The 23,161-nt window shown below is 38.3% G+C and overlaps 1 protein-coding gene across 2 annotated transcripts in view; it reads left to right on the forward strand.

The window, feature by feature from the left end:
* atp2a3 (ATPase sarcoplasmic/endoplasmic reticulum Ca2+ transporting 3) overlaps positions 1-23,161 on the forward strand; it is a 352,313-nt gene that overhangs the window by 218,508 nt on the left and 110,644 nt on the right. For both annotated transcript variants that reach the window (XM_039756778.1, XM_039756779.1), the window contains exons 9-10: positions 16,718-16,806; positions 17,523-17,625. In XM_039756778.1, coding sequence (XP_039612712.1) covers positions 16,718-16,806; positions 17,523-17,625 — 192 coding nt within the window. The remainder of the gene's footprint in view (positions 1-16,717; positions 16,807-17,522; positions 17,626-23,161) is intronic.

Raw genomic sequence — 23,161 nt, forward strand, 5'->3', positions numbered from 1 at the left:
TACCTTTAAAGAATACAGTATGAACACAGTAAGGGTAATTTGTTTGTAGGCCTAAGGGAAGAGGAAGATAATACCAAGACATGGGGCTTTCACATTGTTATTTCTTGTAGTGTAGCAGCAAAGGCTCTAAAAAATGTATGATTTTATTTCTCTGGGCTTTTCTAACTAGACATAATGTCTTTTCCAAGCTACTAATAGAATCTGGCAGTTTGAATTTAAATGTTTAACTGTTTCTCTTTTCTTTGAGGAGATTTAACCAAGCTAGAGTTTCAATTAAAAATGAACTACAAGCTGAATAAATATAGTAGAATATGCAATACAATAAAGGCCTTTGACAAGAACAACTGGAAAAGTATCAGATGCATAATTAAGAGTGATTTGTAAAGTGTTGTACAATTGATATGTTTAATTTTTGAGGTTGTGTAATTGATCCTTTTTTATGTAGTAACCTAATCTGTCTTTTCTGCAGGGTGTGTACTTCTTACATCAATTTACAATGCAGACAGCTTGGCTTCAGTGTTCACCTGCCTTATTCCAATATTTGAACGGGATGTGATAAGCCTCTCTGTTTGTCTGCCACTGTACACTACAACATCTCATTTATTTTGTACCATATGGTCACCAATAGCTGAATGCTTTATTAACTAAGCCTTCAGGTGGATATTACTGAAACCGCTTGTATTACCCCAGATTGGATGCACATTCATAGACTAAGGTGTGTACCTGTGCCGTAGTATGAAGTGCAGTGCAGTGCTGAAGGCCATTTCAGTTAGTACAAAGGCTTGGAATGTGTGAATCCATGTCTATGTCTGCACACTGCATCTCAAATAAAAGTATCTATTATTTTTTCAACCAAGTTGACATTCATAAAGTGTTGAATACTTTTTTAGAAGCATAAACTACCAAGCAAAAAATTCTGTCTGGATGGAGTTCACTGCAGTTTACATTTGTTCTCAGACAATGCAGTTAATCTAATTGGCAAATCTTTGTAAAGTAGTAAGGAAATAGAATACAGTACTTGAGAAAAAAAGACAATTAAACTAAGTATAAATAATGTGCAGTGGAGCTGTGAGTATCCTAATGTTCTTTATTTTAGGAAAGAGCTTACATAATGATCACTATCAATTTGTGCAGTAGCAAGCAAGTAAGAAGTATAATGCAATGCATTCTGTACTACACAAGAGATACATATACATACAGAGTAGAGTAAAGCAAATGAAAATACTGTAACTAAGCAAAGATTATTTCTGAAAGGTCACAGTCTATGCTGAGTGAGTAGAAATTGCCACGCCTGCGCAGCTCAGCTGCTTGAATACAAAAAAAAAATCCTACAGTAATAATAGAGTGGCAAAACAAAGTAAACAGCACATGCCGCTAAAAAATTAAAAAGATCCTGATGCTAGTTGGATAACATAAGAAAAAAAACAAAAGGCTTTACATATGTATCTGCAAGAGCTTGCTTCAATAACCTTGCCCTATATGGCCAGATGTAAGTATCTCCCTCTAGCAGATAGCTCCTAAATAGTGCAAATAACTATTACAGTGTTGAAAATAAAGATGTATGTTCAATGCTAAAGCACAGCATGCAACAGCTATAATCAAAGTAATCTATATAAAAATATGAATGAGGTAAATGACACCAAAATGATTAAGTCTTGCTTTGCAGATCCTTCTATTGTAGGGTAAAATTGTTGACCTGACCTGACATAATATGCTGACTCATATGACCACACCAACATGATGACACAATGTGACAGCCCTCTTACATCTTGGAAGACAATAACTGATTACCAGCAATATGAAAAAAGCACAGGAAGTAATAATAAAATGTGCTAAAAAGCTTGTCTTCCATCATGTATTATGTAAATATAATGATAACTTCCACAAAGAAGTGCAAAAAGGGGAGCTGGCCTCCAAAGAAACACACAAAAAGCCAAACCACCTAAATTGGATCTAGACCCCAGGAATAGTGCTGCTCAGGCCCAGAAATAGATCTACATTGGTTAAAGCACAAAAAAAAATGTCCAAATATCCACAAATATCAAAAAGGAGAGAGGAAAGCCCCATAAAGAAAAACCTCTGGATAAGTAGAACCCAACAATGCTCCTGGAATATTTAATAATTTATTAATGTAAAATCTGAGTAAGAAAAAAAGACCAAAATATAAAATAAATCAAAATACTGCAAAACAGAATACGGTACATTATAAACCAAATTCAAGGGAGGAAAGCCAGGAAATCCAAAAATGAGAATCATAAATGAAAAAAGCAAACCCAGGAATCCAACTAAATCAATGCTGAAGCTGCTCAATTTATACCACTAGGGCAGACCCCCCAGCTGCATAATTAGGTGACTCCGACTCCTTGGGTTTGATAGAAGGAGGTCAGGTCAGCTGAATATAATAAGGCAAACTAATATGTGCAATGGTAACATAATACAAAAGTATACAATAACTACTTCTATCTATCTATCTATCTAAACACAATTTCAAATAAATAAAACACAGAAAGAACAAAACCAAAAACAGATTTAATAGCACCATATGAAAAAATGATTTTTAAATAACAGCAAAAGGATTAAATAAACAAGAAATGCACTTAAACCAGGGCAACGACCCTGGTTGTGCCATAACAATAAAGTGCAGTCTAGAAGAGTGAGGATTGTTTTATTTTTTGCAGTTTGACAAGGGATGAGCATGGAGATGGCGTTTGAAATCCATTACAATTGTAACAATTTATAAAATGCTGCAATTATAAATGTAAAGATTTTTGTTTCTTATTGAAGTTCAGACTGAAAAAACTTTTAGGACAGTCATGGCAATAGAGACCACAGATGGTGGGATATTTGAATGTGTGAGTTTTAGACTAGAGTTTAGGTTAGAAAGATATTTTTGGAAAAGTTGTACAGGTGGTTGTGGTGGAGGAGAGTCTTCCGAGTTTTTTTTGGGTTATTCTTTAAGAATAATCTAAATATAAAGGAAACCACTGTATGTAAACTGCCTGAGAGGTCATGTGGCCATTGGATTTGGTCAGTAGCCTTGAGGTATTTTACACAGTAGTTTACTGCTATTTAATTTGGGAAGATTTGAGAAAGGATAATTGCAGATGGGGTAAGAGGGTCTTAATTTCACTAGGTCTTAGTGGGTTGACTGCATTTTCAGGACATGAGCAGAGCATATATCAGAGGCCAGCTGCAGTGACATATTAACGGATCAGAGTCGCATCTGCTTCTTTTATGTGTTGAGGAGGAGATGACTAAGAAGTCGTCATCATCATCTGCAGCTGCAGCAGTAAGCGAAGCTTGTAAGACCAAACTTTTAGAAGAGTGACACATCTCATGTACTCTGTGTGTGCCTTTTACCCAGCACTGATGCTTTGTAAAAGTTGTTCTTCTTAGTAGTCCTATTCAGTGGTTTTCATAAACATTGAAATCTACGAGAAGAAAATGAAGCTGAATTAAAAAAATAAATAATTTTCTTGCATTAGAGGTCAGAACATTTGATTTACCAATTATAGTATAGTCAGTAAAGCATGGATGAAATGCTGTGGTTTTCCTTCCTGAAACCTAAATGTCTTACACAGACATTCATGCTGCTTCTGTTATGGCAGGTATTGCTCTGACTGTACCACATTATAAAACCGGAGGTTTTGTGGCCTGCACACAGTAACACAATGGTGTTTGGCTCAATAGTTGCAGAGGCACCTAATATATTCAGTGTTCCAGAGATTGTTTCAAATGAAAAAGATTGTTATAAACATATTTGAGCAATCCATTTTCCAAGTCTAACTATTCTAACAATGACTATTAATAGAACGGCAGCCCACCACAGAGCAAACACATGCTAGAGACCTGCACTTCTGCAGTAATCCTGCAATACACAGGGTGGGGCTTAAAGACCTCCTACAATTCGAGGAAGAACTGTGCGGGCAGTAGTGGGGGTAGAGAGGTGGACCAGAGAACTTTGGGGATTTGTTGTTTAAGCGTATTATGAGAGCAACCATTCTGTGGTAGTGATGCAGAGAGCATTCCATACACGCTTCGTGCTCTGTCGAAATGCATCTGTACCAGATTAGAAAACAATTTTACTATGGATTTCTAACCTTCGGGCAACTGGGTCTACACTGAAAAGAAAATCACCTGGTAGACCTAGTACAGAACATGTGTAGTTTCAACAGGACGGGGCCACAGCTCACACAGCACGACATTTGCTCTGAGTGTTGAGGGAAATGTTCCCTGGGCATTTGATCTCTTTAAGTGGAGACGTGGGGTGGCCGACACAGTCACCAGATTTAAGCCCATGTGACTTTTTCCTTTGGGGATACCTAAAAGAAAAGGTTTTCAAACATCATCCTCGATCTCTTGAGGATTTGAAGGAAAGGATCAGAGAGGAAATCAATGCCAATCTACCTGAGATGACCCGGAGAATAATGGAGCACTTCTGGGAACACCTTCAGTAATGTATTGCCAACGACACCCGCCATTTGTCTGATATGATTTTTAAAACCCATTAAAAATAAAACTGCTTTTTATTTTCTTTTCATAAATATACGCAATTTTTTTTTAGGTAGCTTCATTCATTTTTTTATACCCCTTCAAAATGTGGGAGATCTTTATGCCACAGCCTGTATAACTGACTAACTGTGTTACCAGGCTTCGTCCAGAAAAATCCAGAAGAAGACAGGCCTCTGCTATAGTGCCATTGGTATAGAGCGGGCACATGCTAGAGACATGAATTATTGCGGTAAGCTTGCGATATACTGATAAGACCACAGCTTTATATAGAGAAAGCCATGTGCTGGACACATTTAATTTTTTTTTCAGTCATCGCATCAATCTAAATTGCTTTTAGTCAGTATGTTTCAACCCAGGTTGCAGACCACAGGGCACACTGCTGCCACACTGTGCGCTATTTCTAGATTAGTGTGACACTACATGGTAATATGAGGTGGTTGAAGGTTCTTAAATTAGTAATTTTAAAGCATTTATAATAACAGAAGGAATGTCAGATATATGGTAGTTATTTTCTAATTTTAATAATAAGGAAGACTGCTGTAAATTACTTGCTGTGTTTACTCATTACGCGCCTCCGCTAAAGGACAAACTAAACTGGCATTCACAACAAGCACAAATGCAACAGGTAATCCCAAAAAGTGTCAATTTTATATGTCATAATATTTGATTATTTAACAAGTCTGTACCAAAATGTTGGTTGAATTTACTCGACACTTGATTGACACTCCTATGGGCACATATTCCAGTCTGAGAATGCGAGCAGGATGGGAAGGAGATTAAAATGTACCTAATGGGCCAAACAAGAATTGTGTATGAATTTAATGTAATCTACAACACAAGGACAATTGTAATCATCATATCTCAACAGCATCCAGGGTACCAGTTTAGACAAACACAACTAGATATATCCATAAATTCAGACTAGGAGACAAAAGGTCAAAATGTCAACTGGATTTGGTAATTTTTACGAAACCTGCTATTCACGACCTAGCGTGAGACTGAAAGAGATTTAACACTGATTACACTGATTTAGTAATGACAAACTGATGACCATCAGTAAATACTCTATACAAACAGGCTTAATTCAGCTTTCATGGACAACTGGAGTCCATGGTACCGGGTTTTTAGAAAAAAACTATTATGAGTTTGATTCTTAATGCTAGTTAACTCCAATGTACATGCAGCTCATTTTCTCTAGCTTGATGACAGGCTGTACATTGATATTCATTTATCAGATTCTTTTTTCTGTATTTGGAGTGTTTTCTGTATCATCCTATCATCAGCCTTGCATCCCTTTGTGTCTCATTTTCATGTGCTTTGTACAGCACCTTCTGATGGCACTCACTGTAAAAAAGGGCACCATATTAAAAAAGGTAAATGGAACCAATGTTATCCACCTACCACAGCCAGTGCCAATGGGCCAGTTGCCGGTTCATCAGCTGGGAGCTTCCCTTCCTTAATATTTCCCCCCTTTAATTCCGGAACATCTCAGGATGGTGGGACAGCGGTAGGAATGTGTTCCTGTCACTTCATGGTGACTGCCATATGATCCTTGCTCTACCCATTCTACATCTTTTCTTCTAAGCCAAAGCCAGAAACTTTCTTGGTCTGCCTGCTCTGTCATTTGTTTCACTGCTTTTGTTTGCCTGGATCATACAATTCCAACAGCCTTCAGAAATTGTTTAATAGATGTTCCATTGAAGCCTCTACAGGCGATTTCTACTCGGTAGGTTATTGTCTTCCACTCTGCTTCTGTGCATCTCTGTCAGCTCTTTGTACTTCCCCTTCATTCTCTCAAAGGCTGCCTCGATTTTGTCCTCCTATTGAATGGTGAGCTCAGCCATGATCATCATCTAGGCAGAGATAAACCACAAGACGATATCTGGTCGGAGAGAAGTTGTAGAGATTTGAAGTGGAAGCTTCAATTGCCACTCCAGGATGGCCTTCAGATTCCACTCACTTCCAGGAGTCATTCCAAACCACTGCCTCTGGGTGATGTTCAGTGCCCCTTCACCCTATCTGATGAAATGGATCAGCTGTTGTGATATCATGGGACTTAAGCGGTTTACTTCCAGCCTGTGTTCCTCCAAGACCTCTCTGAGAATCCAGCCATGGTGCCAGCTATTATCGACCTTAGGTTTGTGCCACCTTGCATTCTGAGAGAATGTTTTGTAAACTCAGGTTCTGATATCACTTAGTTTGCACTTTGTTTTTGTGGGATACCAGAGATGTACATTTCTGACACTTGGCAGTGTGTCATATGTGAACCTAATGAGGAAGAATAGTCTTGCCTGTAGGATCTTCTCCATGTCCAGTTTACATGTTGGCATTGGCTCACTGCCTTGATCTTACATCTCTCTTCTTCCATCATGGTCACTTCAAAGATCACCAGCTCTTTCTGCTGCTCCTTTGTGGCTTTAGATTAAGTGAGTTGTTTATACTGCCTGCCTAAATCTAAGTTAACAATACCTGAAGTTCTGTATTTAAATATATTCTTATTTATTGTAGAATTGGAATGTAGCAATGTGTTGCATGTTTGCTGGAATTTCATTGTATTCTGTACGTGTTACAGTACTATTACCACTAGTACTACTCCTACCTGATTTTAATCTAGAAAGACAGACCTTTACACATATACACAAATAATTATAGTATTAGTATCTTTACATCATTAAATGTTCAGGTTCAGGATTATCGGTTTTTGGACCAGGACAATAAAACCCTTACTTGCATGTTTCCATTATTCTATGACAGTAGTACAGTGCCAGCATCAGCCATTAAATACAACACCATGCATTATATATATAAATATACATACATACATACATACATACTGTGGAGGTTGATCCGGACACAGACAGGCAGACACCATCATTGTCACCCAAACACACATTTATTCACAACTATTTACAATAAGTGCACCACAAAACCCCCAAAGTCCCAGCCACACAATGCCTTTCTCTCACTCTCTTCAGGCCGCCTCCTTGCCTTCTCCAGCCCAGTCCTCTCCGCTCCCGACAGTCGCCCTGAATGAAGGGAGGCGGCCCCTTTTATCCACACCCGGATGAGCTCCAGGTGCTCCCCGGCAATCTCCCCCTGACACGCCCCAGTGTGGCGGAAGTGCCGACTGTTCTCCCGGAAGCTCTCTGGGTGTCCCTGCTTCTCTTCCCCCAGCACTTCCTGGTGTGGCGGAAGTGCTGAGGTCCAGGGTCCCCAAGGCATTGGGGCGCCTCCTGGCGGTGACCACAGGCCCCTACAGGGTGGGGCTTCCACGCCCTGAACCCGTGGCCCCCAAAGCAACCAGGAAGGCGGCCCCCACGTGATCCCAGATGGGCACACGCCCACTTCCGGTCCTCCAAGGCGTCCCGGCCGGGTCGTGGCCCCTGGCACCCTCGACAATACATACATACATACATATGTACATATACATACATACATATTTAAGAAGCACATATCAGATACAACCATCAAAGTAGTCGTCTTATTACAAGAAGAGAGTGAATATTGTAGTGGGAGTTCTAACAGAATTGTACCATTCAGCGGAATAGAGGTGAGAAAATTGACTGTAAAGGATTGCTGAGATTTTTAATCAAACTGTTTGGCTTTCAATATGTTATATATGCTGTGAAGAAAAGGAAGTTACATACTAATAATATTCTGAGGTGACATGAACACCCTCTGTAGCGCTTGCTTTGAGTTGAGCAAGTGCCAGGTGTAATGCAGCCAGTTAGGACGGAGTCCACTGTGAAACTTGAAAAGCTGGTGAGCATACAGTAGAAGGAGAATTTCACATTTTCCTCAGACATTATGGTCCGCTTCCTAAGGTAACATCTAAGACCAGCTTCAGGGGTTTGCTGACAATAAAAGTATTATTGTTTGTTTTTCTGGCACCTGTACAAAATGCTAACGGTGCAACTGATTGAACTATACCATTCTTTTTGCTTGGATAATCCAATATTTGTTTTTAAAGCACCTTTCATAAAGAGCACCTTTGTAAATCAATGTATATATGCAGTACAATGTGCAAGCAGGGATAGGTTCAGTGAGGTGTGGAATGTTCAGATTTGGGTTTTCCAAACCATCTCCTTGATCACTAGACCACACTGTTTGTTATGTAATTATGTATTGCCTTTGATGCTGCTTACTTTTCTGCTTTTGCCTTCTAGTTATTCTGTACTCTTTGGACTTGCTGAAAGTGAGTCACAGACATAAAAAAAATGCTATTTTTTGATCACAGCACATGTTAACTTTATAAAAGATAAAAGATAGCCTTGGTAGTGTGTTGGTGAGCAAGCCTTCCTCTTTCAGTCCATCTCTGCAGGGTCTGTGACTAGCAGCCTCACTCCATTTGACGGTTTGGTACTTAGCCTGCTAAATGTGTTGAGCATTGCCAAGGCAACCGCATTTGCGATGTACACTTTGCTTAGCAGGTGGTGTGCACTTTGTGGCCTGTGACTCATTTTAGCATGACTAATTCTGAACACTTGTGAGTTCACCTGCAGGGACCATAAGCCTCCAAGGGTGAAACGAGGAGGAGGAGGAGGAGGAGGAGGAGGAAGAGGTTGGGAGGAACAGCATACTGTCTTAATTGTGACTGACTCCCAATCTAGCCCTAATATTCCAAAGGAATAAAAAGGAACATCTCATACCATGCCACGCCATTTTCTACGCCTGTGTAATCCTGAGCCAGATTATGGGGGGCTGGAGCCTATAACAGCAAGCATAGGACGCAAGGCAGGAACAATCAACAGTGCTGCCAAATCCATGCGTTACTCAGTCAAATGCTGCGCTGCTCATTGCCTTCCTTCCCCTGTTGTTGTGCAGTCGGTGCAGTTGTACTATGTGTTCCCCTCACTGTTTCACAATGCAGCTTTATTGTTGGTTTCTCACAACAACTCAGAACTACAGCATCTCTGAACTACTTCCGCCTGTGCCAAACAAGAGCAAACTCCAGAAATTACAGTATACAGTAGGTCAGGACAAGCTACAGTTACATTTTGTACTTATAAAAGCCACATGAAGCTTTTAAACTAGCTTGCAAAAGAACCAAGTGACTTAAGCTATGAATGTTTCTACTTTAATATTTTGTATATCTAGCAAATTAAAAGATTATAGTACAGTGACCATTCTTTTTTCTTCAAAATTTGATAGTAGAGCTTTGCAAGGATCACTGCTCATGTTGCCACTCTTTTTAATGAAAATTTTTATATGAATGATTTATATGAGCACGCTGTCTGCAGACCTGAAGTTAGGGCAATAAGGTATGTGACAATAGTGACTGAGAGCCTCTTCCAGCAGCATTGGGCATAAAGTAGGAACCAAGCCTGGTTGAGACACCACCACCCACACATTCAGATGCTCAGGCAGGTAGAGTTATCAATTAATCTAAAGGTGGCATCCCTATGCTGGCATCCAACCAGCAAAAATGCTGTGTCTCACAGCTGTAAGCTCACACTGAAATACCACACGTATTTAGAGGGATCTGACAGCTTCATGCCCAGCACTCAGCTCACACTCCCTGAAGTCCTGTATCTTTTCCAGAGAGTAGATGATAAATTATAAAAGTAAAAATTACACTCAAATTTAGACCTATTCATGTATGACATTTAAAATTTAAGATTTTTCTAACACTGTGGTGGGCTGGTGCCCTGCCCGGGGTTTGTTTCCTGCCTTGCGCCCTGTGTTGGCTGGGATTGGCTCCAGCAGACCCCCGTGACCCTGTAGTTAGGATATAATGGGTTGGATAATGGATGGATGGATGGATTTTTATAACAAAGAAATCTTTGTTACTTGTTTTAAAGCATGATGTCAGATTTTAATTAATCCTGTATTATTAGATCTAATTACACAAAGGCTGGAGTAAACTAGTTTCATGTCCACAGTAGACTGCTGTCTTCTGCCCAATGGTAGCACTTTGGGCCTCAGCATTTGAATAGGTGGGTTCAGAATATTGGTAGACAGATAAATGAGTAGACTACAAAAATGCAAGATCAGCTCTAGAAAGCACTTCTTATGATAAGGACTTGGGAGTCCTGGTGGACTTGTTGCTGTCTACAAGCAGTTAGTAAAGTAAAAGTGTAGCATTGCTAAAGCTGCCCAGTTCCTGTATGTGACAGTAATACTGTCAGTATAAAAGGATGGGAATGCCTGGGTCATTTATTTGGCATCATGTTTTTGCTTTACAACTCAGATTTGATTTTTTGGATGTTTCCTTCAACATTGACCTAAAGGTAGTGATAAGCAAAACTTTCAAGTTTTTATTTGCATACATTTTGCAAAACTGACATAAGATTCATTTTGGTGTCAGTTTTGCAAATGGGAAATTCAAAATTCAATAAAAAGGGTTTTGGTTTTTTTTAAAAGTATTTATGGAGTAGAAAACAAGGAATACTGCTCCCTAAAGATCCATTCAAACTTGTTTATTTTCATGGTTTTTGTTTCCCCCCACAGCTTTTTCCACATCAGTAAAATCAATTCTTGTTTAAGTTACCACAGTGAAACAAAGTGATTTCTTTAAAAAAGTGACGAAGGCACACCAAAACGTACCATCATGTATATTATTGGGTTATTCCACAGGAAAACTCGCTACATAAAAAGCCACTTTCCTCTGCCATTTACCTTGCAACCACCATTTTTTGTTTCCTGCAAGTCAGGGGTTGCATACTCCGTGTGCCATGAAACTTCAGGTTTTATTTCTGTCTGCAATGCATCTTTAGGATTGCAATTGCCAAGGTTGTTATTATAATAGGCAAATAAGGTGCTTTTTTACCAGAACACACATCTGATGATTCAAGATGTCCACATGTGACAGAAAATGTGTCCAGATTAGATGCATGAAAACACTTCCACACAGGAAACACTTTCCTTTTTATCTCAATTTCATGAATTTCTCAGGAAGTGCAATGCATTTTTTTTTAGTGAAGAGTAGTTTTGCTGTGAATTCAATTTCGCACAAATTTTGTTCACCACAACCTACAAGCTTATTAGTCCAATTATGCTTTTGTCATTGTTACTAGTGGCACATCTTAATTTGATCCAATTCTACTAAATTTTGCAGAGGCTAGTTAGATTCAACTTCATGGGATTCAGTTCAGGGAGTAATCATGATTACGTTCAGCTTTAGGTGATATTTATTTCTTAGTGAATTTGAAAATAAGCCAAGGGGGAACTTAAAGTCAAAAAAGGAATGATTGATGGATTGATTATGAACCCATTAAAATAAGAAAGATAATTTTTGGGATACCTTACCACAGGATATCCCACTCCAATCCTAGAGGGCTGCAGTGGCTGCAGGTTTTCATTCTAACCCTTTTCCTAATCAGTGACCAGTTTTCACTGCTAGTTAACTTCTTTGCCCTTTATTTTAATAGCCTTGTTTTTATATATTCAGTCATCTAAATTAAATTGATTCTTTTCTTCATTAAATGGCAGTCAAATTGAAATGAGATGTGACGTGAGTCAACAGGTGACCAGCTAAATTGGGGCCTTAAACTCCAATTTCACTCCAACCAGCTTCTTAATGAGAAGTCAATTCTTGTTTCTAATAAAACCCATTATTTAATTCCATGGCTTATTGCTTCTCTCATTCTGCCACATCAGACATTTCCAAAACTGTTGATTTTCTCTTTTTTCTAAGAACACTGTCAAAATGTATTAGTGACCTGAGTAGATCAACCTTACTGAGATCATCACCTTCCTTTATTTTAAGATAATGTAGATGGGTATCAGTAAGCTGGTCATGTGGTGGCTCATTGTATGTCTCGCTATTGTTTGTCTGCTAATTAAGGAAAAAGAACAAATTAAGGTGTCTAAATCAAGTTAATTAAAACTAAGGCAAAAGAGGTTATTTAGCAGCAAAAACTCTACTAATTAAGAAGACGGTTAGAATGAAAACCTGCATCCACTGCAGCCCTCCAGGACTGGAGTTTGACCCCCTTGCTTTATAAGAATGTTATCCTTACCTGTCATGCTCCAGGTTTTCACTTGTAAGACATTAATATTATTCCAGTTACAAAAAAACACAAAACGGCTCAAAACATCTATAGTTAGGAAGCCCACTGCCCGCATTATTATTAAATTGATGAGCCTCAGATTGATGCCCACCGTCTCTGTATTAAAAATTACTGCTCTGATAATAAATGTAGTTTACCAGGAGATACAGCAAAAACACTGAAAACTAGAAGTAAAACCAAAGTGTAAACGTCTCTGAACACTTAAATGTACTTTTCTAAGCCGAAGGTTTTAATAATAATCATTGGCAGATTAAAATTGCAAAGAGCATTTGGTCAAAATCTAATTAAATAACTGCAGCCAAAACACTAAAACGAAAACTAAGTCAACGTAAAATAGCAGGGCTCAAAACCAGAGTATCAAAAACAAGACTTTCTAATAGCACTTGTTGACTGCCTGAATTTGTGTGAAGAACTGAAGACAAACTGCACTTGAAGGAACTCCGAAGTTCATATGATCATACATCACAAAAATCAAAATCTCTATGATTAAAAGATGAGCTTTCCTCACTCAAAAAAGCACATTCATTGGAAGGTGAGCTTTCTCCACAAAAATCAAAACTTGAAGGTGTTCTTCTCTGAAGCTGTTTGGCCCTCCGGACTCATGCTGAAGAATTCAGTGAGAACCCAGTAAGACAAGATAAGGACAATCCATCATGGAATGAGCAGTTGGTTTTCCCATTAATAAGGTTTGGGGGAGTTGAAATGTACCCTGTCAACTCAAGACTCAACATAGTAAACAGGCTCTGAGTGGTACACTAATCCAAAACCTTGTGCACACCCTCCCACTCACTCTTTTGCACACCAGACCAATAGAGAATCATATAATTTGTATTTTGTGAAGAAAATAATAAGATAAAAGCCACACAGGCAAAGTGAGAATTTACAGAATCTGTTGTCTATGAAGGAGCTCCTAAAAATATGAGACAGCAGCATTATTGCTGACCTCCATCCACTCCACATGTGTTATTGTTATATTTTGTTACTAGCCACGCTGCCTGTTGATGACAGGTAATAGGATAATTAAAAAATATTTGTGATCTCCTGCCCTAAATGAGCTTTTAGTGCCTTTCATCAGTATTCACGTATGTATTCATCGGCACTCCTTTTCTCGAGTGTGTTCCCGTAAAGCCCACTTCACAGACTGCCATTATTTTCGAGAAGTCTTTCTTGTCTCCAGTTCGGTTTTATAATTTCCGCCTTTATAGGCGATTCTCTCAATGTGCACCTTTACTCCTCCTTATGAGTCTCTTTCATCGCGTTACCAAAGCCAAACTGACCAATCATTAATATTATGATAGAATGGACATTCAGAGTGAATTATATATGATATGATATAGAGTGTTATCATATAGAAGACTATTTCTGAGTAGGCCTGTAGCCCGGTTATTAATAACACATATTTATTTTGGAATCAGAATCTGCCTTTGTGCCCATTTATTCCAGTGGTACTGAATTCCCACAGTAAATAAACTAGTCACTTGATATAAACTCTAGAGAATTGATAACTGAACTTCTCCTGACACATGAGTGGTGTGAAGAAGAAAGACTGCATAAAATACATTTTGACATCTTAAGAAAGTGAAGACTGAGTGGTGAATTCATAATGTTTTTATGAATTAAAAGAATTCTGTGCAATATCCAGCTTTGATTAATAATGGGTTCATTGAAATGAATGCTATTTTAGGCTAAGGGCAAATATTTCTGAATTTCTTCAGGCATAAAGAAATATTGTTTAAATAACAAGTTGAAACTGCCTGCTAGTGTAGCAAAACCTGGTGTGTCATTTGCAGTTAAATTACTTCTTAGACTTGTTTTATAATCTGAGGAAGACAAGCAAACTGGCTTACAGCTATATAATGAATAGCTTATTGATATCTGGTTTTGATTGCATTGTAATGTCACTCTATCATGACGTGATTTGCTTTTTTTGTGTTATCTTTGTAGCCACTAAACTGGCTCTTTCAATGATTTTAGATTTGCATTTCAGCAGTGCACATAATAGTCTCTGCTCACCACAATCTCATATTTCAAAATGGTATCAGTCTGTCATGAGTTCTCTTTTCTGTCTTTTTTCTTCCCTTCATTTCCAGGCATCAGTACCTTGCCTTCACTATTCAATCTATATTCCTTGTGTAGTAATTAAAATAATTTACCTATAGCTTCACTCCCAAGCAAGTGCTGCCTATTTGGGTAAGATTTAAAACTGGCTAATTTCTCCTTGTCACTGGCCATTCTTTGTATTGGAATCTTCTCTGGTACCACAATGATCTTTCTGTCACTCTATTTCTTGACTTTATAATTCCTACAACTACATTTTACTTATAGGTTAAGTATTTTTGTATCTTTAATGATTCTTTATAACTTATTCTTCATAAAGTTAAAGTACTAGGGTGTTACATCTTGCCTGAAGAAGGGGCCTGAGTTGCCTCGAAAACTTATATATTTTAATCTTTTTAGTTAGCCAATAAAAGGTGTCACTTTGCTTGACTTCTCAATACATTCATAAAGTTAAATAAACAATCTATATTACTAAACGAAGGTTGTATATATGCACGGATGCCTGAGGCCAGCAGCACCGCACGCACACAGTGCCTCAGCGCCCCAGAGTCAAACCCAGCGGCTTCCCAGAGTCAGTAGGTGGCGCCCAAACAACACAACACAACCTGTAAACTAAACTTCAGGTCACAATACAACCGCCGCCCGAACGCGAACCTTCGTTTAGTAATGTTTGTATATATTCACGGATGGCAGAGGCCAGAAGCAAGCTGTGCACATTACAAACGCCTCCCGTACGCGAACGCGCACACCACCACATATACAACCTATTGACGTTAACCAGATAAATAACCAAGTGATTGGATTGCTTCCTGGAGAAAGCCATGTCTTTCTAAGTACTGACAGTGTTGATTCTGAACACGAAACTAAGCATCTTAATTTCCCATTAGAATATTTAAACACTATTAGCCCGGCCGGATTACCACAACACAATCTTAACCTTAAAGTTGGGACAAAATTACCTTTTAAACTTAAACGATGCCAATTCCCCGTTAAGGCTGCATTTGCCATGACGATCAACAAATCCCAAGGACAAACCATGGACAAAGTAGGGATTTACTTATCTGAGCCTGTATTTGGACATGGACAATTTTATACTGCCTTTTCAAGAGTCCGGCGTTCGTGTGACGTTAAAGTGAATGTTTTAACTACTCCATACCAGGGAGAGCTAATTCAAGGACAGGAAACCATCTTTATCAAAAATGTTGTTTATAAGGAAATTTTTGATAAACTATTTAGAATTTACCATTTTATGAATTTTTTGTTTCCAATTTACTTCATTTAAATCTTTGCACTCCGATATTTGTTTTACTTATAAGTGCAGCAACTCAAAGACATTTTGGACTTAAATGATATAACAATTACATTTCAATTTTAGTTTTAATAACTTGGTTAATTTTAGTACAAACATATTTATTTAATTAAATGAAAACTTTCCCAGGACGCTCCCACCCTCCATCATTTTTCATCCCTCCAAAGATTGGAGGGAACAGAAATTGATTGCCATTCTTGGATTTGCAATTCTTTAGTGAATCGGGGGTTTACTGGTAATAAATAAATCGGTAACAGAAATCTGATGCAGAAATGTCTTTTAGTATGGGTTAGTGCTCATGCTTTGCGCCCTTCCCCACAATAACCTGTCATCTATGGGGGAGGAGCAAAAGCTTTAGATTTCTCAAAAAATTCAATCTCCGTTTTTAGAAGGGATCTCAACGTTTTAGGGTCCCCTGATACCAAAAACATAGATATCTCTATGATGGCTGTGTGCCTGTGTGTGTGTGTCTGTGTTTCACAGTTTCTTGAGGACGGTCTAGAGCTAAAACGACTGGACGGAAAATACCAAACTCAAAACTTAAGCCTGTTAAAAGATGACGATGTGCTGATTAGTTTTTGAGCCAAATCATGCGAGAGAAAGAGGCGCTCCAGAGGAATCCTCAAATACCGGAATTCTGCAGTTAATCATGAATTCTGCTCGTCAATTGCTATCATAATGATCTATTTTATAATCAGAAAGATCAGCATGAGAGTGGTAAATGAAATGTTCTAGAATAGTTTAGGTAACTTGGTTCCTAGTGCACAAACCCCACTGACGCCCACGACCGAATTTTTAAATTTTTCTTGTTTGTTTTTTCCCTCAGATGTTTGTTGTGAACAAAGCAGAAGGTACAACTTGCAGCCTGCATGAATTCACTATTACTGGATCCACCTACGCACCTGAAGGACAAGTGTGAGTAATTAAACAAGTCAGAGATCTGCAGTCATGTGGATGGGTGATATTAGTGTTGAAAAAGTTACCAAAATGGGCGTAGGGTGTGGTTGCATCAGTCTAGGCTCTCAGGTTCCCTGTCTGAAATTTAATGATACTATTGGCATCTTAACCCTTAAGTGGTTAGGTGGGGCAGCACATAGAGTTGTCTTCTCCCAGGGCTTTTTTCCTCTAATTCCAGATTAAAGTGCTGTGTTTGTGTGGTGTTTTTCCAGAACATTTGCTCTTAGCTATGTTGGATGTCCCTTAATTGTCCCCATGACTATGCAGTATGGTCATTTAGTCGTGCAGCCTCCTGTCTTGTGCTCCCTCACAAACCCTGTGTACAAATCTGTTACACTCTGACTGATGACCTAGGCTTCCATTTCCAGAGATTATCATTTTAAGATGGATCCTCTTTAAATGTAGACATTTTCACTTTTATAGTGTTTGGTTGTCCGCTGTGGGCTGGTGCCTTGCCTGGGATTTGTTCCTGTCTTGCACCCTGTGTTGGCTGGGATTGGCTCCAGCAGACCTCCGTGACCCTGTGTTAGGATATAGCAGGTTGGATAATGACTGACTGACTGACTGTGTGGTTGGTTGTGGGAGAATTATAGGAGCATGTGTATTAGCACAATCATTAGTATTATGAGTTATACAGGCTGCTCAAGTGTCACTGGTGGCTGTTTCGTTTTTAGGATGCAGGAAGACCGGGTGGTACGCTGTGGAGATTACGATGGTCTTGTGGAGCTTGCGACAATCTGCAGCCTGTGTAATGACTCGTCACTGGATTTTAATGAGGTGAGTTAAAAATTCCTCAAATGTCCTAATTTTACAAGACTGCACTTGTTAACCTCCATCTTGTGAGATTATTGGGGACTCACCACTTTTACATTTTAGATCTCAATTAATAACACATTTAATTGCTTATGTTTGATTACTATACTAATGCTATCTTTGCTGGCAGATCCAGACTTTAGGCTACTCTGGTTTTTACCAGTAAGTGCTACCATCTTGACATAAGACCAGGACATTTAGTAGTTTAGTCTAGAGCAGAGAAGTAATTATTGCAGCTCGTTAGTTATAAGGCCATTCTAAGGCCCATCTTGCAACAGTGAGAAGGATTATTTGCAAATAGAAAACTTTCAACAGTTGATAATCTGACTAGGAGGAGGCAACCCAGAATATTTCAGTCAAAGGTCAGACTGTATGATACCCTGAGAAATCACAGGACCTAAAAACTCCATCCAGGAATTGAAAGGACTCTGTCTTTATAGTAAAAGATACAGTTCATGACTCTGAGATCAGAAAAAGATTGATCAAATATCCCCTTCATGGAAGGCTAGCCAGTTGCAAGCCCTTTCTCCCCCCAACAAACAGCAGAAGTTCAAGTTTGAAAATGCTTTCTCTGAATTAAATTAAATTAAATTAAAAAACATCTGGAACGATATCCACTGGACAATACAGAACAGAGAGAAATTGTTAACTGCAATTAAATCTTGGTGAAAATCAAACAGAGTGTTACCTCAACAGAATGCATCATGCCTACTCTCAAGCACAGCGGTGGAGAAGTGACAACATGGAGTTGTTTTGCTGCCACAGAATCTGAACACCGGAAAGCACCAAGTCCACCATTGACTATTGCTTACTTCAGAGTATTCTAAAGGAATATGTGAGGTCATCTGTATGATAGCTAAAATTTGACTGAAACAGGATCTTGCAAAAGGACCCTGGCCAGTCCCCAGTTCTGGATTGTGCATAAATGAATGCCCTTAGATATCAATCAGTTGAAGTTGTGTTGTGACCTAAAATTCCTTCAGTGTAATGGCCTGATAAATTATTATGGCTAAAGTTGATTCTGCAAACTACTGAATCACAGAGTATTTTTCACGCGACATATATTTGTTAGTTTAGTTACTAATGAATGAAAATGGCAGTAAAATCTGATTGCTGTCTGATCTGAAACTCATCTGATGCAATTTTAGGACTCAGGGAGGACTATATGATTGTTAGATCATCATCATCATTATTGGTAGCCATCAACTGTCCACATCTGGACAAAGACCTCACACAGCTTTCCCCACAAGGAACAATTATTTGTCTTCTGCATCCAGGTTGTTCCAGCAAAATTCCTTGTATCATCCATTCATCTTGAATCTCCAAAACTGTTTTCATCCGTGTTAGAGGAAGTCATTAAAGTCTTAAATTGGACTGAACTTGGGATAAAGATCAATGCAGAATATTTAAACCTTATCTGCTTTGCAGGTAACATGGTACTGTTTGCCTCAATATGTGGAATATCTTCAGCTTAGAATGCAGTTTAATGAGGAAAGCATAAAAAAAGTTAAATATGAAACACCGTAGAATTAAAAGAAAACATACTTATCTTTTCACCTAACTGTACAATATGAATTTGGATGGCTAATTACATGGTAGTTGCTGTTTATGGCTGTTGGTCTAAGGGAGCTGTCTTCATTACTATGAATTACCAAATAAGGTGAAACGAGTGTGAATGTCAGAGGGCTCCCCCTTCATCAAACGAGTACAAGTGAAAGAATGGGGTATTAATAAAAACAATGAAATGGTAATGCATCAAAACAAGAAAACAGCATTGATTCTTTATGTTTAGTTTATTTCAACTAGAAAAGTGTCGCTCACAGGCCGCACTTTATAAACATGAAATGTTGCCACTGACAACAGAGTGATTTAAATGAGTGTAATATTTTTTGGTTGATGTCTTTAAAGATTGCTATATTTTCATCTAAGACCTGTAGAATGATTGGTTGAATTGTTTTCTAGCTCTAAATACTAATTTGCATGATTAATACTATTTCGTTATTTTAAATTGAGTCAATACTCTGTTGATTATCATCTTAAATTAGTGTATGTAGAGACACGGTCACAAAATCTTGATTGCACAATTATTTCAACACTCAAATTACTTCTGCTAGTATGATATTTTTAACTCAATCGTCTTGATCAAATACAGGAAAAAAACTGAAATCTAAGCCAAATGAAAAGTATTTCAGTTATGAAATTAAATCTTGTTTTCCTTATTGAAAGTACTATTGACTTATCCAAAATTTATATTTACAATTATTCAGCTTACTTTAAGAAATCTTGTAAAGTAAATTTTGCTTATCCCTTTTGCAGATTATTTTGCTAAATGCAAGCAGAACAACCCCCATTTAAAGTTTCTTTGTCTAGTTTTTGTATATGCATTTTTTGCAGGGTATGATATAAGTTCTTCTTTAAGCTGCACTCTAGAAACAAGGCAGCCATGTCTTTTTTGTGCCTCAGTGTGCTATCAAAGCCGAGTAGACACTGAGATCTGCACTTTGAGGATGAGACAGGTGACATATACAATATTGTTTGTTATATTATTTATATTGGTGATATACTGTAGGAGAAGAGATGCAATCACGATAATGATTTGGGGTGCCACCCTGTATAATTGAATGGTTTAAAGCATCTTCTGGTTTTAAGTCCTTATGGCAGGAAGAGACGGGTCCAAGTGGACAGTCACCGGAAGTGACGTTAGTGGTGTTATAGTTGTCAATCTTCCATCCTAGAAAAGGAGGATGAGAAAAAAGGCATTAGGACATAGTGCCAACCCCTAGAGTGGTGGTAATTGCAGTCACCAGAGCCTTTAAGCTGTCCCTTATACGCATGTGCATGACAATAAATACAGATATAGACACACAGATAGTCTCTCTGTCTCTCTCTCTCTCGAGCTTCTGTAAAGCTTTAATTTCCCCTTTTATATATCTACAAAAAGCCCTGAGCCCTTTCTTATTTGCAATGGTGATGGATAGGTTGACAGAGGAGATTAGACAGGAGTCCCCATGGACTATGATGTTTGCTGATGACATTGTGATCTGTAGCGATAGTAGGGAGCAAGTTGAGGAGACCCTGGAGAGGTGGAGATATGCTCTGGAGAGGAGAGGAATGAAGGTCAGTAGGAACAAGACAGAATACATGTGTGTAAATGAGAGGAAGGTCAGTGGAATGGTGAGGATGCAGGAAGTAGAGTTGGCGAAGGTGGATGAGTTTAAATACTTGGGATCAACAGTACAGAGTAATGGGTATTGTGGAAGAGAGATGAAAAAGAGAGTGCTGGCAGGGTGGAATGGGTGGAGAAGAGTGTCAGGAGTGATTTGTGACAGATGGATATCAGCAAGAGTGAAAGGGAAGGTCTACAGGACGGTAGTGAGACCAGCTATGTTATATGGGTTGGAGATGGTGGCACTGACCAGAAAGCAGGAGACAGAGCTGGAGGTGGCAGAGTTTTAAGATGCTAAGATTTGCATTGGGTGTGACGAGGATGGAGAGGATTAGAAATGAGTAGATTAGAGGGTCAGCTCAGGTTGGACAGTTTGGAGACAAAATCAGAGAGGCAAGTTTGCGTTGGTTTGGACATGTGCAGAGGAGAGATGCTGAGTATATTGGGAGAAGAATGTTAACGATAGAGCTGCCAGGGAAGAGGAAAAGAGGAAGGCCTAGGAGAAGATTTATGCAGGTGTATGGTGAAACAGAACAAGATGCAGAGGATAGAAAGATATAGAAGAAGATGTTCCGCTGTGGCAACGCCTAACGGGAGCAGCCAAAAGAAGAAGATATATCTACAAAAAGACTTCTACTTCTTCTTCCAGATGTGTTTATTACAAAGAAAAATAATTCAGGGTATTATTCATTAGTTATAGTTTGCTGCAAAAGTCGGCAGAGGGAATTGTCAAAAACAAAACTTCAAACACTGATCATGACAGTGTATTTTACAGTATGTAGAACTTTTGAGACCATATTATTTGAAATTCCTCCTAAAACAAAACATTAGTATTACATTCTCCCCAAGAATAAAGTATTAATATCAAATTATTTTATTCTATTATTATATCTTTACTATTACATATTTTTTTTAATTTATCAAATGAGTACAAATGTATGGATCATGGTAGTGTAGGAACAGAAGAAAATAATTTATTTTGTGGTCTCTCAGGACTTTGTCTACTGCATCTTTCATTTCCAAGCTTTCAGTTACTGTATGAATATCCTTCTGCGTTACTTGGGTAGAATTTGTCACAGTGATTTATAATAACTGAGATTGTTGAGTTTGAAAGTAAAAATGGAAAAAAAACATACATGCATGTAATTTATCAAAATGCATAGAATAATTAGCAGATTAGTGTTAATCAGAACTGAAAAAGGGGCTTAACTGTGATTTTGCAGGGTTTAATATTGTATTATAATTACTTTCTGGCTTCTGCTATATTAATAGTCTCACATTGCCTTCTTCATTACGGGCTTTTTGACTGAAAAGTACATAATCAGTTAATCCCTGTGCTAGCACACACATTGCGGTTCTCCTCCCTCTTCTACCATACAGTATTTCCACCTTCTAGTTGTTCACATGGGTGGCTTATTCTTTCAAAAACACACCTTGATTTGCACACAAATGCAGCCCTTGGTCAACTGTCCCACCCTTGCTATGCCCAGCCTATACAGTATAATTCTCCTATCCAAGTATGCCAATGTGTTGCCAAATTTGATTTCTATTTTGAAATGGACGTTTACAGGAAGGATTCTGTTTTCTGGATTCTACTACTGTTTCCACTTTTCAATGTAATTCCTTTTTCAGTGGACTATTCTAAGCCTAGATACACCACCTTGTAGTACAGTGCGTAATGTGTTATCAGTTCTTCTTTTCTAAAATTAATTTATCCACTATCTTATTTTTTAATCTTTTTTTATCTCAGGGTGTATGTTTGTTTTGCAGAGTTTTCATTTAACGACACTAAATTGTATTCAGGAAGCTGTCATCGGTGAGCTGTTGGCTCATTTTAGAACAAGTCCTACAGATTAGGATGTGAAGTTTTCTTTTTCTAATTGAATTTAGCCTTCAAATACCAAGGGGTAAAAGTACCATAAATGTTCTAACTGCAAGTCGTTCATTTGCACCTCTTGATGACGTTGGAAAAAGACTCCACGATCCTGAAGACTGAATTAAGCAGGTTGAGAAAATGGACTGTTAAACCCCCTTCTTTCTTTGCTCTCCAGGATTTTGTGTCAGATCTAATTTGACAGACGTGTAGTAACATATATCTTACAGACGTAACACTTACTCATTGTAATGTAAGCTTTGAAACAGAATAATTAGTGATAAAAGTAGATGGATCTTGGTTAAGCACTGAATTAACAATAATACTTGGCTTACCAATTACCTTTGTCTGGGTTTAATTCAGAGGAGCCATGTAATAAAATGCTAAACATATTTAGTGGATTTGGTAGGACAGAGAATCCCAAAGAATAATTATTGTATAGACTGGCAGAGATTTTGAGG

Source organism: Polypterus senegalus, chromosome 6 (genome assembly GCF_016835505.1).
Source record: "Polypterus senegalus isolate Bchr_013 chromosome 6, ASM1683550v1, whole genome shotgun sequence".
NCBI classification, from domain to species: domain Eukaryota; kingdom Metazoa; phylum Chordata; class Cladistia; order Polypteriformes; family Polypteridae; genus Polypterus; species Polypterus senegalus.